The following is a 13,417-nucleotide window of genomic DNA, read 5'->3' as shown; positions in this document are numbered from 1 at the left end:
CCGCTCTCCCTCCCTCACCGCTCTCCCTCCCTCACCGCTCTCCCTCCTACCTCTCCTCCCTCACCGCTCTCCCTCCCTCACCGCTCTCCCTCCCTCACCGCTCTCCCTCCCTCACCGCTCTCCCTCCCTCACCGCTCTCCCTCCCTCACCGCTCTCTCTCCCTCACCGCTGTCCCTCCCTCACGACTCTGTAGAGGACGTGAAACTTTGATGAATTTACCTCAGAGTCGCGTGGGTGGGTGTCGAGGCCTAGCACCGTGCAGAGCCTCCGGCCTCGCCTGATTTTGCCACCCGCTGACGCTGGGTACGGGTGCCGTTCCCCCCCCCCCCCCCGCACTACCATATACTGTCTAATCGCTATAATTGAATAATCTACCGACCCTATAATAGTAATTGCACACATGTGGTGGGGGGGGAGTGAAGAGGACGTGAAAACTTTGATGAATTTACGTCAGAGTCGCGTGTTAATGCGTGCGCCTATTTTTAAGGGGAATTAAAAATGGCGTCCACCCCGCGGCGAAGGCGTGGCTACCCGTTGCCAGGGGCAACCGCCGTCCAATGAAAGCGGCGAAGGCGTCGCTACCCGTTGCCAGGGGCAACCGCCGTCCAATGAAAGTGCGTATGGTCCGGCGACACACACACACACAGACAGACAGATTCGCGATTTATATATATAGAAAACAATGAAAATTCTCACGACGTTTCGACTGCAACTCAATCAATCATCATCAGGTGTGAAATCCACAGCAAGAATTTTTTTTATTTTTTATACTTATATTACTTTATTATTTCCCTTCTACGTGACTTTACCGAAAGAACCAAGAATATGAATCCCTGCAGTCACGAAAGCTTTAAATAAAATGTTTACATCACTTGTACCTGATTGATTTGTGGATTACATTGTCGTCATTATGATGTAATTTTCGTGATGGAATCGTCGCAGTGAAAGCGCCAGCATTTATTCATTTCGATTGAAAGCATCATAAGAAGCCTCTTGCAAATTAAAGAATCCCGAACAGATTGAAAGACGAATAGGCTAAAATATAGGATGATGCATTTATGAACTCCCCACTGAAATAAGAGAAACATTGGGAAAACATCACTGAATTTTTCCCACCAATCACAACACGCTTGATAGTCAGCTCTTGACCAAAATCACCATTAAATCGTCCCTTGAGAAGGAAGATTATTGGAAATTATTGTGGTGTTTATAAATGCGTCGACCCTGTTTGGTACATAACGCGTGTAATATTGTAATCCTGAACGGTTTACAAGAGCGTGGTTACGATCCTTGAGTATTCGGGTGATGTGGCTTTGTTTAACACGCCCTGGAGCAATTAATATACAACGCTAACACCACCACGCCGATTATCATCATTATTGACCTGCTTCATTCTGTGCCGATGGTTTGCATTACATTAATGGGGTCTCCGATATCGGGACCACGTGTAAGTTAGGTTTAACACGTAGGCTTTCGCGACCAATATCGTCTATAATGGAGGTTAGATCGCGGTAAACATATATAAATATGGCTTGGGCCCCGCAGTTATACAAGTATACATTTACGCGATTTAACCCAAAAAAATCTTCTATTATGGACGTGTAAGTTGATTAGCACGTAGGACATTTAAATCCGAGAATAATAAATTATCGCATTGGCAGCTGATCTGCGAAATGTATTCTGCAGCACTGATCATCAAGCCTAAGCAGAGTAAATCTATTGCACTTGAAGTAGTTCACTCTGATTTAAAGCTTTCGTGACTGCAGGGATTCATCTTCTTGGTTCTTTCGGTAAAGTCACATAGAAGGGAAATAATAAAATAAATAAAATAACATAATAAAAATCGGGCGCTGTCTTTCCGACAGCCCTGTTCTTCACCTGAGGACGGCTGCTTGCGTTGTGGCCGAAACGTCGTGAGAATTGCATTTTATTATGTTTTATTATTTTATTATTTCCCTTCGACGTCACTTTAGCGAAAGAACCAAGAAGATAGTTCACTCTGACTCAGCCGCTGCTCGTCTCAGCGTTGTGAGTGGCTACCGCAGTCGGCTCGCGCGCTCCCGACGCTTGGCCCAATCGGCTTGTGTGCACTAGCAAGTGCGAATTGTAGCCTGGTAGGGGTTTGGTTGGACCCTTGTCTGTTGTCGAAAATGTAATCGTGCTCGTTGCGCGGGCAAGCCCCCGCGTCCCAGAGGCGCGGAATTTGAAATTTGAGGCGCCAAAAAAAAACCCCGTGGCGTAAGTCTGCAGCGGTGGTGTTGCTATGGGTGAGCAACGGCATCGCGATTCACTCTGCACGATCTGAACGTACAGCGGTGGGGCTTTGGGGCTTTGCTCATGCACCGCTCGACCTGCCTGCATTATATAAGACCGGTTTATTGTGCAGTTATAGATATTTGCAGGGTTAAGTTAAAATAAAAAACTTTCTCCCCTGGTTTGAGTGTTGGGTAAATCTGAACAGCAGATTAAAAAGCATTTGACTTTTTCACATGGCTACGCATTTGTTAACCCGAGCGCGTTTGTTGCCTTTTGTATTTTTGTTCAGGCAACGTGGACGAGAGGGTGCTCCAGAATGTCATCGAGGCCTGAGTGGCTGACCGGGCTGGCCCATCGGGCCGCCCCACCACGTCCCCAGCCGTGCAACTCTTCGCCGGCACTGACCCGTGGAGGGAAGCGCGAGTCCAGCGTGAGCCCCAGGGCCGTGACGCAGCTCCCCGTGGCCAAGACGCGGCGGCTTTGGCACTCAAAAGCGGTCTCGCGCCACAACAGGGATGATGGCATCAAGTCTGACAGGACCGACAGCGATTCATGCAGCTACACGGATCCGAGTGGCCTTGAGGAGGACGAGGAGGGCTTCTGTGACGATGAGAGGCGTGCGCTGGACCGTGCGGCGGTGCACGAGGACTCGGGCCTGGGCTCCAGCGTCACTGACGACGGCACGGTGTCCCGTGAGGCAGGCGGCGAGGGGTTGGATGCTCCGGGCAGCTCTGTCAGAAGTTGCCCGGGATCGGACGCGAGCGTGGCGGCGTGGTCCCGAACATCCGTGGACTTGGACGACTCTCCCTTCCTGCCGGCTGTGACGAGCAGCTGGAAGCGAGACGAGGACTCTGCGGATTTGGCGAAATCCGGCCGACATAACTTTGCTGCAGGGGAGCGTAACACCCTGGATGAACTTTTGGGCAAAAAGGCAGAGGCCGTCGAAAGCGGCGTGGGCATGGGGACAGAATGCGGTGGTGCCGTGGGCACGCGGCGACCGGACGTGTCCGGCCACGTTGCCCTCCCCGACGCCAGCTTGTTCTCGCCGACTACGGAGAAGCGAGACTCTGGAATCAGACTCACGCCGAACTCCTCCATCCTCGACTACGGCGACGACGGCGACACGAGCGGCCGCGACTCTCTGGATGGTGCCCGCGCGTCAACGTCGCTCTCGCCGCCATTCCTGAAGACGCCGCAGCCAAACCGCAGGGGCCGCGAGCGCGGCGCCAGTTCCGTGTTCCGCACGCCAGTGACGGCGCTCGCGCGCACGTTCAACCTGGACCCGTCATCCCCCGGCGGCTTGCGGTGCTCTCCCTCGCTGGGCGGCAGGGACGCGGTGCCAGGCTCTCCCGCGGTCGACGACGACGGCAGCTTTCGCTGCGTTTTCTCGGAAAGGGGCCGCGTCGTTACGGAGGGCGGCAACGACGCGGATGAGCGCAGCCTGGACGGCTCGGGCGACGACCTCACGCCGGACCTGTGGCCACGTAGCCGCAGACTGGGCCGCTTGCAGAGCCCCTCTACCATCCGCGAAGGCGGCTCCCGGTCGGACGTCGATGACGGCCGGGCGAACGTACAGGTGGCGCGGCACGCGGAGGAGGCGGCGGCGGCGTCCGGGTCGCCGAGCTGCCGTCGAGTGGTGAACACGCGCAGCCAGCGGAGGATGGTCACGGCGAGAGACGGCGTCGCCAGTGCCGCCTTGAGAAACGCCGCCGTGCACACGGCGCCCCCGTGCGTGTCGCGCCATGCCACGCCACCCACGCGCGCTGGCGTGGTGAGCGCCGATGCGGTGCTCACGCCCGCCCTGAGGCTGCAGCAGGAGGTGGCGTGGCGGTTCTGTCAGGGCCTGCAGGAGGCCACGCCTGTGGGGGCTTCGGGTCGAGCATCGACGTCGGCGTGGAGGCACAGGTACCCGTAGGGCATCGTGACTCTCTCCGGTGCTGTTCATGTTGTTTCAGGGTGTTCTTGAGAGGCCACTCTAAGCACATTTCATCTATTCAGATCAATATTTTTCACAGTATTTTATATTTTCTCATTTTATCCCAATTGAGCTATTTTTGGCATGTCATAAGACATAATCCATTGGTAACTTGCTGAGCAATGCACCTCTTTGTGTGAAAGAATAGCTCACGGAATCAGATACCACAAAGTTACCTCTGGTCCACATAGTTGGGGGCAGCACTTTCCCACCTGTGCTATCACTGAAAATATTTTGAATTCTCAGTGCTTGGAATTGTCAAATTTAGTGAACAACCAAATTTTATGCTGTGTCTTTTTGTACAGTCTTCGGTTCTTCCACCAAGAGCAGGAACTCTCTGCCCTTGAGATCCCAGTTTTATAACAGGCAGCTGGCTGGACTACAACCCCAGGATCTCAGCAGTTCCAGCTCCAAGTTCTGACCTGAGCCACCCAGTCGCCGCCTAAAATAGAGATAGTTTTTATGCTAAAAATACGTGAATTGAATCCTACCTTTCAGGATTGACCCTTTACATTCGACGCAAAATATTTTCTGCTGTTACATTGAGGTTAGCGGAGCCAACATAATTGTACTAAAAAAGTCTGAAGCAATCCAAACGAGGTAGTTAAATCAAGTGATTTTTAAAAACATTTCTTTTTATAAACACGCTTTAATGAAATGTACCGTACGAGTAATGGCAGAACTTCACGACTCGAGGAAGTGGCCCCGAAGCTTGCCACGGCGTAAGGGACCGTGGTGATTTACAGCCAACGTGAGTTGATTGTGGCAATTAGACCCAAGCCGAAACACAAGATATACAAAAGATTGTTTAAAAAAATATATTTTTTTTTATGCTAGAATATAGTATTGTCATCAGTATGACATACGTATACCAAGTTTGCAGTCGATACCACATTGGGAAGTGGGGTAAAATAGAGTTACAAGATTTGAGGATACGGCAATAGACAGAGTTGAGGATACAAGAGACAGTGTGAGTTAAATGAAAGCGTGTAAAAAGAGAAGATAATCAGACCATGAAACATGAATTGTGATTTAACACGTGGCAGGCTTTCGCGACCAATATCATTCATAATCAACGTTTTTGGGTTTAGATCGCGTTATTTATTAATGTGTCGTAACCCTCCACCACCCGACACGGCCAATCAGTAAAAAAGTGTCACGTTGACAGAAGACAAATAGTTCACTGCTTTAGCCCACCGGTGTGTTGAAGCGAATTGCCCGATGATGCTGGATGCAATTACCAGCGAAACGTCGTACTCAAATTGTAAATGTTGTGGTTTCACGCTTCAACACACCGGTGTGGGGCTAAAGCAGTGAACTATTTGTCTTCTGTCAACGTGACACTTTTCTACTGATCGGCCGTGTCGGGTGGTGGAGGGTTACGACACATTTATAAATAACGCAGCGATCTAAACCCAAAAACGTTGATTATGAATGAATTATGATATTCAGCAGATCACCATGGCTGTGTAAATGCCAACTAAATGAAGCAATCTTTGTTTTATCTGGAGCGTCCTTTATTAACCCTGCAAAGCATCACTGCTGCGGGTGGAGGGTGGTCATGCAAAAAAAACATCTGTCTTGTGTTGAGTGTGCTTTCACAAGCAGGTGTGCTCGACTGTTTAGTTTGGATAGCATCCAGAGGGCTTCACAATATCCATATTTTATTCTCAAAGCGTTTAAATTCTGCTGGACTATTTAATTTAAATGTGGGATTTGGAAACCAGATTAAGAGAACTTACACGTGAAAGACGTAAACGCTAAAAAAAATAGTCGTCTACATCAGGCCCCTAAAGCACAAGGCAGCCGCAGTCAGCATCGCTGGCTCTGCTTTAGTGATGATTCCTCACATTTTTAAATCCTTTATATTAAGTTCGCTTGCTTGCTTGCTTGCGCGCTTACGACCGTGCAAATATTTCGGTCGTTTTTTAACCCACTTCCCGTGATCCAATCGAGCTGACATTTTGCACACAGACTCGTTGTACGTGACAATTTATTTTCGTGAAAAATTGTTTCCAAAATTTTACACTTTTTAGGAAAACAAAATTTCATATTTAATTTAAAATACCAATGTGATAAAAATGAAACTCTTACTCAAGAAAAACAGAAATGAATAATAAAATAAAACCGATGCCACGCATATAAAGGATTTATAGTGAAAAACTTTGTTTTTACGGGTAAATTTTTGGTGTGTACTATGAAACTATAAAATCCACTTGCAGGTTTAGTCTCGCACAAACACACACAACCAACCAAGCGGTGACTGGCACTGCCGTCCGTCCTTGTGGTGGTTGCTCGCCGAACAATCGCATTGGGACGTGCCACGTGGTTTGAACGTTGCCGCGTGCTGATTGGCTCTCCCGTTTCTTCCCGACGGCAGCCCGGCGCAGCTCAACGACGCGATGAAGCAGGCGCTCGCTTCCGTGCCCGTCGCCCTGAGGGAGAGCCCCTCGCTCAAGCAACTCATTGGACGTGAGATGGGCTGCAAGTTCCTCGACATAATCGCCGCGCTGGAGGAGAAGGGCCTCAGGCGCGTGGTGTGCCAGCTGCTTGGCTACCTGTCGGCGGCGGACCACGACAGGTACGCAAGTGGTGGGGCCCACACCCTCCGGAGGCTGCTCTGGCCACAAGAGGGAATGAGCCATTTAGACTCGCTCGCTCCCCTTGCCTGTGGTCACAGCAGTTCATGTACCAGACTTTACCACACGGTGTCATCAGCTGGGACCGTCACAGCCAGATTTGCTGTATCAATACATGGGCTGCAAGATTTGCTGTGTCAGTACAGCGAAAGATTTGCTGTATCATTACAGCAAATGTGGCTGTGACGGTCCCACCTGATGACGGAGACTTGTGTTGCCTCCGAAACGTCGTGATTTTTATTATTTTATTTTATTAATTTTAATTTCATTTTTTTTACCTACATGGTGACTTTACAGAAAAAACTAAGAGTTTGAATCCTCACAGTCACGAAAGCTGCAAATCTAGAATTTACCACACTGGTCATGCCGGTTGGTGAAGGCTCCCCAGGACTGCTTGAGATATCGATTCTCACGTATGTGATCTGCTGCCAGGTTCATTGTGTAGTGTGCCTACTCCTGTGCTACTACTTCACCACTTCTAATAGCAATATTGCTATTTATTTGCCCAATAAAGTCTCACAACTCGGGACTGCTAACTCTGTTGTGGGGACAGGTGAAAGGCACACGTGGCTAAGTGGTACGTGTCTTGCGGCAGGTTGTGCCAAGTGAGCGCAGTGTGGCGCGCTGCCGTGGACTGGGGGCGGGCGCTGAGGCTCTTGACTCCCAAATCGGTGCCCGTGATCTGGCACAAGGTACGTGTGGGGCCAGTGAGCGTCTACGACTCCAGCCGCTTGGTGTGCGGCCACGCAGAAGTCACATCATTTACGTGAGGCTTGAGCTCATTTTACACTTATTGATGCGAATTGAAAGCGATCAATTCTCAGAACCGTGTTTTAACAACGCAGTACAACACGGCAAAATCTGAATGCAACATGATGTCAGCTGTAACCATGCACAGTGCTCCATAGGTGGCACTAAACCCATTCTACTTAAAGCATACATTAGGAATCTTCATTTATCCTGGAGATTGTCAAAGTGGGGAGAAGGTCACATGACAATTAGCCAATGACCATATTCAGCCCATGATCCATTCACTGAAATCTATTGCAGTGGGAGCAGCAGTGGAGACGTTCGTTGCGGGCTGCTTGAGCGTAACCTCGTTGTGACTCTTCCCTCCCCAGGAGAACGTGCCCAACCCGTGGGCAGGGCGACGACGTGGCTGACGCACGTTGGCACCAGCCGGTGCCCAGGGGCAGTCCCTTGGCACCGTCCGGCCAAAGCCTCGCGACGCCGTCGCCCACGAATGGGCAGGCAGCGAGCAGCCGAGCGAGCAGCCAGCACGAGCGCTTCGTGGCGGTATGGAGACACTTGTGATGGGGGGGCAAGGCGATAGTGATTCTGTCATGTGATGGAAAAATACGAGTAAGCTTTTCCCCTATTCTGGCAATAAAACAGGTGTTAGGGTGTTCAAATATCAAATAGATACCCACTGCAAGGCATCAAGCCGCATTAACCACACGTACTTGTGGGAAACATGAAATGTTACTGTCAATTCACCTTAATTTATTTTACTCGAATACTCGATGTTAAATTCTATCAGGTACGGGGAAGTAGAAACTGCATTTCCCATAAATATAAATATGCTAAATTCCTCTTGATATGCAAATTCTTTTGTCAAGGCGCCCTTTCCCCCCCCTTCCAACCCAGCGTATATATACGCTCCAAGCTCGTGTGCTGTTTCATTCAGACGCTGTCGCCTCGACAGACCTGGTCTTCACCTGAGGACGGCTGCTTGCGTTGTGGCCGAAACGTCGTGAGAATTATTTTATTATGTTTATTTTTATTATTTTATTACTTCCCTTCTACGTGACTTTACCGAAAGAACCAAGAGGAAGTAGAAACTAGGTGCCTCCACTTCAGACACGACAATATATCCCTTCAACGCTTTGTCATCGCGCCCTTCTCTCTCCGTCCACCGCCGCAGGTGGGCCTCACGCTCCACAGCGACGAGTCGCTGCGCAAGTGCCCGCGCTGCCAGTCTCCGGCGCGCTTGCGCCGCGCGGAGGAGCGGGCGCTGTGCACGCGGGAGTCGTGCGCGTACGACTTCTGCGCGACCTGCTGGTGCCCGTGGCACGGGTCACGCCCGTGCAGTCCCGCGCGGACGGCGCGCCGGGGGCCGTCGGAGGCGCTGCCCGGCACCAAGCGGAGCAAGCGCAACCTGAGGCGGCTGTGACGCGGCGGGGCCCGGGGGGGTTGGTGGCGGTGGGGAGGAGGAGAGCTGCCAACTCGGACGTTTCATTTCTTCCGCCGAGAGATGTTTGAATGTGCGCCACACCAGTTATGGTCACGACCCCCGCCACCACGCCCCCCCCCCACCGCCCCCCAACCTGGAAACGCCTGTGGACACCTCAAGTCGACCGGGTTAGGTCGATGGACTCGGTGCCTGCAGTCGCCTTCGTGTTGTCGGCCTCTCAACGAGGTCACTGGATACTTTTATCGAAGACTAGGTGAGAGATTGAGAGGAATGCCTCTATTGCTAGTGTGACCTGGGTAAGCGACATTAGTTTTTAAACTAAATACAAAAGTCAGTCCTAAAGGAATGAGTTTTACATTTAGAAATGAAAGAACATGGGATCCAGCTGCTTGTGAGATCCCTTCAAGTGATCTCCTCGCCACACGACCAGCACGCACAACACTTCGCTATCGCACGTCCTGCTGTACAGATGTTCATCGTATGCCGATCAAACCGAAATGTTTAATTCTCAGAGCTGGAAATTTGGAAGATTATGTGAAAAGCCAAATATAATGATGGTTTTCGTGCATACAATGTGTTAACTTACCTGTGCTGTGCATTATCTGATGTACATATCAGATTATGATGGCAAACGCGGTTAAATGAAGTGAATACCAAGGGTTCGTGAATTTCGATTCGACCTATGAGATGGTCACCTCCTTTCGCCAAATAGGTTCAGAAGGTGGCATTTTCGGGAAGAAGAAGAAAACACGAGGCCTTGTGGTCTAACGAACGTGAATATGACGTGAATCGCAGGCTGCGTATGTACGCACGTGCCCGCGTCTCTCCTCCCATCGCGTGGCTCGGCTCGGGATGGAGTTGGATTTTAAAGCGCGTCGCTGAAGAATTCCTGGCGCCGACGTGCGGAGGGGAAGTTGTCCGCGTCGCCGCGAATGCGTTGGGCAGCTAGCGCCTCGTGTGCACTGGACAACGGACGGCACATCTGTCGGCGCGTATTGGTGATGCTCGCGGGATGACAGACTGCACGAGCGCGATCAACAAACGCCGCCTTTGCGCGCGAAGCGTTACGTGGAATGGAACGGTGCTGACACGGCTGTCGTTTCCGTCGTGGCTCCTTCGAGCACGGAGGAACATTGGGAACGTTTGTCGTCTTGCCACTGAATACCGTCACTTTATTAGGAAGAATGTGTTGATTGCAGTCGTCGAAGTGTTCTCTGTCATTGCCTCAAGGCCAGTTGGTGGGTTGGCCGCAGTTGGTGAGATGTTAGAAGGTTAAGAAACTTGACGGTGGCCACCCGCTTGGCACGGTGTTACTCACGGTCGTGCAAAGCAGTCGTGGTGATTACCCAGCGGTAGCCGGCGATGATCTCCTTAAGAGACAGCCGCTGTCACAGTATGCAGGCTGCGTGTGGACAAAGCGAGCGGCACTGCACACGGTGTTACAAATGTTCTAAAGGGTGACGTTCTGAAGGGAGTTGACATTCTGCGCCCTATCTGGAGCAATGAAGACTGACCAGCATTGGAGCTGATGTGCGTGTGTACAGCACTGCTTGGGCAATCCCTATGTAAGTCGCGGCTGAGCGTCACCCGATGTGCTCAGGATAAGGATGACACGTGCATTAATGCGTTATGTATATAATTCTGCAATCGTAATCGCATGTACGGTGTAAACTTGAGCTTTGTATTTGCCTGGTTAGTGTTTGTAAAGGTTCGGAGTTTTTGGTGAATCTGGATCATCTGGTTTCTGTCGACCGAGCGGCGTCATGCGCACAGCCTCATTTCCCCAAGGTCTTGTTCACAATTTGAACGCAAATTTTAATCCCATAGTCCACATTTAGACGAATGTTTATGCGATCAAGATGCTGTGAATGGCCCAGTGCCTCCCACGTAGTTACTGGAAAAGTAACAACTTTAAAGCCCAATTTTAACCATTAAATATTGTTAATGTCCTCACATGGCTCCTCAGAATAACGGATTAGTCATTTTAATCTGTTCGTTGTTTTCTTATTGAATAGTATTCCCTCTCTGAACCGTTCCGGAGATGCTGGTGAATAGCCAATGTCGCGGAGAATGAAAACCGATCATTTTAATTAATGACCTTAAATAATCAATCTCGTCACTTTATCACATTCTTCCTCGGTCACTTGATCTCATATCACTTTCTGTCTGTCTCGATGCGGCCGTGCAGCGTTCCAGATGCGATTCAACGGAAAGCCCAAAGTCACGGACAATACATTCGTGAATGGCGAGGGAACGCTGTTTAATGTTGTTAAGTCGACTTGAGACTTTGCTGTGCCACGTGCCTTATGCGCCTTTGTGTGTATGTGTCTGTGAGACGGGCAGTTTCCCATCTCTGCATCGCTGCCTTGCCACGTGGACCGACCCTTGTTCTGCTTCGGCCCGACCCACTCGGCCTTTTACGTGAAAGACCGTGACAACCCCTTTCAAGTGAAACCGCTTCTAATAGTTGTAACATTATATTGCCCACCAACCCTGGGGTCGGTCAGAGCTTTGCAGCATTTGAGAAATAAGTAAGTTTGTAACCTGTTTCTATGCAATGATTAGTCCTATCGGTTGCAATAAACTTGCTTATTTCTCCTAATCTAAAATGTATCTGGAGGCAAGGATTTGGACTTTATTTTAATGGTTGGACTTGAAGCTGAAAAACTGCGAGTATGAGAGGCCACTCGTGACACGTGATGAATGTATTTTCATACAATCACTTTTTTAATGTTTTCTTTGTGTTGCCGTGAATGCTCAAAGAAATCCGAGTGAAGGTTTTTTAAAATTAATTTATGATGTGTGATATTGTACCTTCATTTACAGCGTGCAGTTTTAATAAAGTGTCGTTAAATTTCGATTCAAAGCTTTCGTGACTGCAGCAGGGATTCATATTCTTGGTTATTTCGGTCAAGTCACGGAGAAGGGAAAAAATAAAAAATAAAGTGTCATTCATTTCCTTTGGTGGTAATGGCCGTGAATTGTGCAATGTCGACGTTAAACAATTCCCAGAGCACACGTGCACTAATGCGTCTGTGGTAGTCCCTTAATTATCATTAAGATAATTATCTTACACTCTTCTTCCTGATTTATTGCCAATGCCATCCAGTGGGAGCCTTCAAAGCTTCTGGCCTCGTTCCGCCATAATAAGAATAATCATTTACATTTGTAATGCGAATCTCATCCAAGGATCCCAAAGCGCCATCTCATGTTCTGTCGACCGCCCCTTCCCTCCATGGGCCTCAATTCTGTTGTTCATCTCACCTGTCTCTTCGTCATCAACGTTTTTGGGTTAATTGGCTGTGTCGGGTGGTGGAGGGTTACGACACATTTATACTTATGCGATCTAACCCAACGTTTATGATTTCGATTTAAAGCTTTCGTGACTGCAGGGATTCATCTTCTTGGTTCTTTCGGTAAAGTCACAGTAGAAGGGAAATAATAAAAGAATAAAAATGAAACGTAATAAAATACAATTCTCACGACGTTTTGGCCACAATGCAAGCAGCCGTCTTCAGGTGAACAATATTGGTCGCGAAAGCCGACGTGACACATTCTGGTGGTGCCCTGCTCAAGTCCATTCATTTTGTGTGTCACTGTAATTTGCATCTGTTGTCTTGGTTTTAATTCTCAAATCTTCTGATTGATCATTTCGTCCCTCGCTACGTTCGAAATCATTGCTTGCTCTGGCACACTTATATGGAATAAGCTGGATGTAAGCACAGTTCTGATATAAACAACATTTCACTGGTGTAGATATTCACAGGGCACCTGATACAAGTACACTTTGGATGGACTTGCATGCAAAACGTGCTTTTATCTGGCTCATACTGAAATACTATCATAACCCATTATTACTGAAACAATGACATGTAATTGTTTTAAACAATGTACCAATTTTATATTCGCTAAACTTGACCGCAAACGCCTTTCTCTGGCAGTCGTAACAGCGCCCAGCAGACGGCGGCACTTTGACAGCCACAAGCAGCGCTCCACATCGTCCAGTGCCGGAGATGGACATTCCACGTTCCTGCGCCGGGGGACCTGGTTCAGTGAGACAGCCGCTGGTGATGTGTATGCACCACGTGGTTAAGGCTGACAATGTCCTGCTCGTTTCAGCAACCCCAGAGGCACGGACGGTGGTGATGACACCAATGCTGTTGCTCTTGACGTTGATGAGGATGTTGCTGCTGCTGATGATGATGATCCTGCTGATGAGGCACAGTCCGTGACCCGAACACGACTTGAACTCAACCTCGCAGTTGGGTGTTTCCAACTCTCTACAATATAACATCCTAGGTAATGTACGTAGTGCTGATAAGCAACTGGATTTCTATTGTCGTTTTGAGCTCC

At 49.4% G+C, this 13,417-nt stretch overlaps 1 protein-coding gene across 2 annotated transcripts; it reads left to right on the top strand.

Annotated features, from left to right (window-relative positions):
* Nucleotides 1-494: 494 nt before the first annotated feature.
* On the top strand, nt 495-10,511 carry LOC133362140 (F-box only protein 43-like). Of its 2 annotated transcripts, XM_061581100.1 has the most exons (6): nt 495-614; nt 2,546-4,161; nt 6,612-6,812; nt 7,466-7,636; nt 7,992-8,166; nt 8,795-10,511. In XM_061581100.1, exons 1-6 carry the CDS (start codon nt 558-560, stop codon nt 9,041-9,043), a joined length of 2,469 nt encoding a protein of 822 aa, XP_061437084.1. In that variant the 5' UTR covers nt 495-557; the 3' UTR covers nt 9,044-10,511. The 2 variants fall into 2 exon arrangements, with proteins under 2 accessions (XP_061437084.1, XP_061437085.1); XM_061581101.1 differs by lacking the exon at nt 8,795-10,511 and having other exon boundaries at nt 7,466-7,562; nt 7,992-8,160.
* The last annotated feature ends 2,906 nt before the right edge of the window (nt 10,512-13,417 follow it).

The sequence above is a fragment of the Lethenteron reissneri genome, unplaced genomic scaffold, assembly GCF_015708825.2.
Source record: "Lethenteron reissneri isolate LAM-NWPU_2019-01 unplaced genomic scaffold, ASM1570882v1 scaffold_1383, whole genome shotgun sequence".
In the NCBI taxonomy this organism is placed as follows: Eukaryota; Metazoa; Chordata; class Hyperoartia; order Petromyzontiformes; family Petromyzontidae; genus Lethenteron; species Lethenteron reissneri.
The sequence above is the reverse complement of the archived record's forward strand: the minus strand, read 5'-3'. Positions and strand labels throughout refer to the sequence as shown.

Excerpts from the sequence above, each read along its gene's own strand:
- LOC133362140 (XM_061581100.1), top strand. The coding sequence starts at position 558 with ATGAAAGCGGCGAAGGCGTCGCTACCCGTTGCCAGGGGCAACCGCCGT. Across the intron at positions 615-2,545 it reads GCAACCGCCGTCCAATGAAA|GCAACGTGGACGAGAGGGTG; the intron begins GTGCGTATGGTC and ends ATTTTTGTTCAG. Across the intron at positions 7,637-7,991 it reads GCAGAAGTCACATCATTTAC|GAGAACGTGCCCAACCCGTG; the intron begins GTGAGGCTTGAG and ends TTCCCTCCCCAG.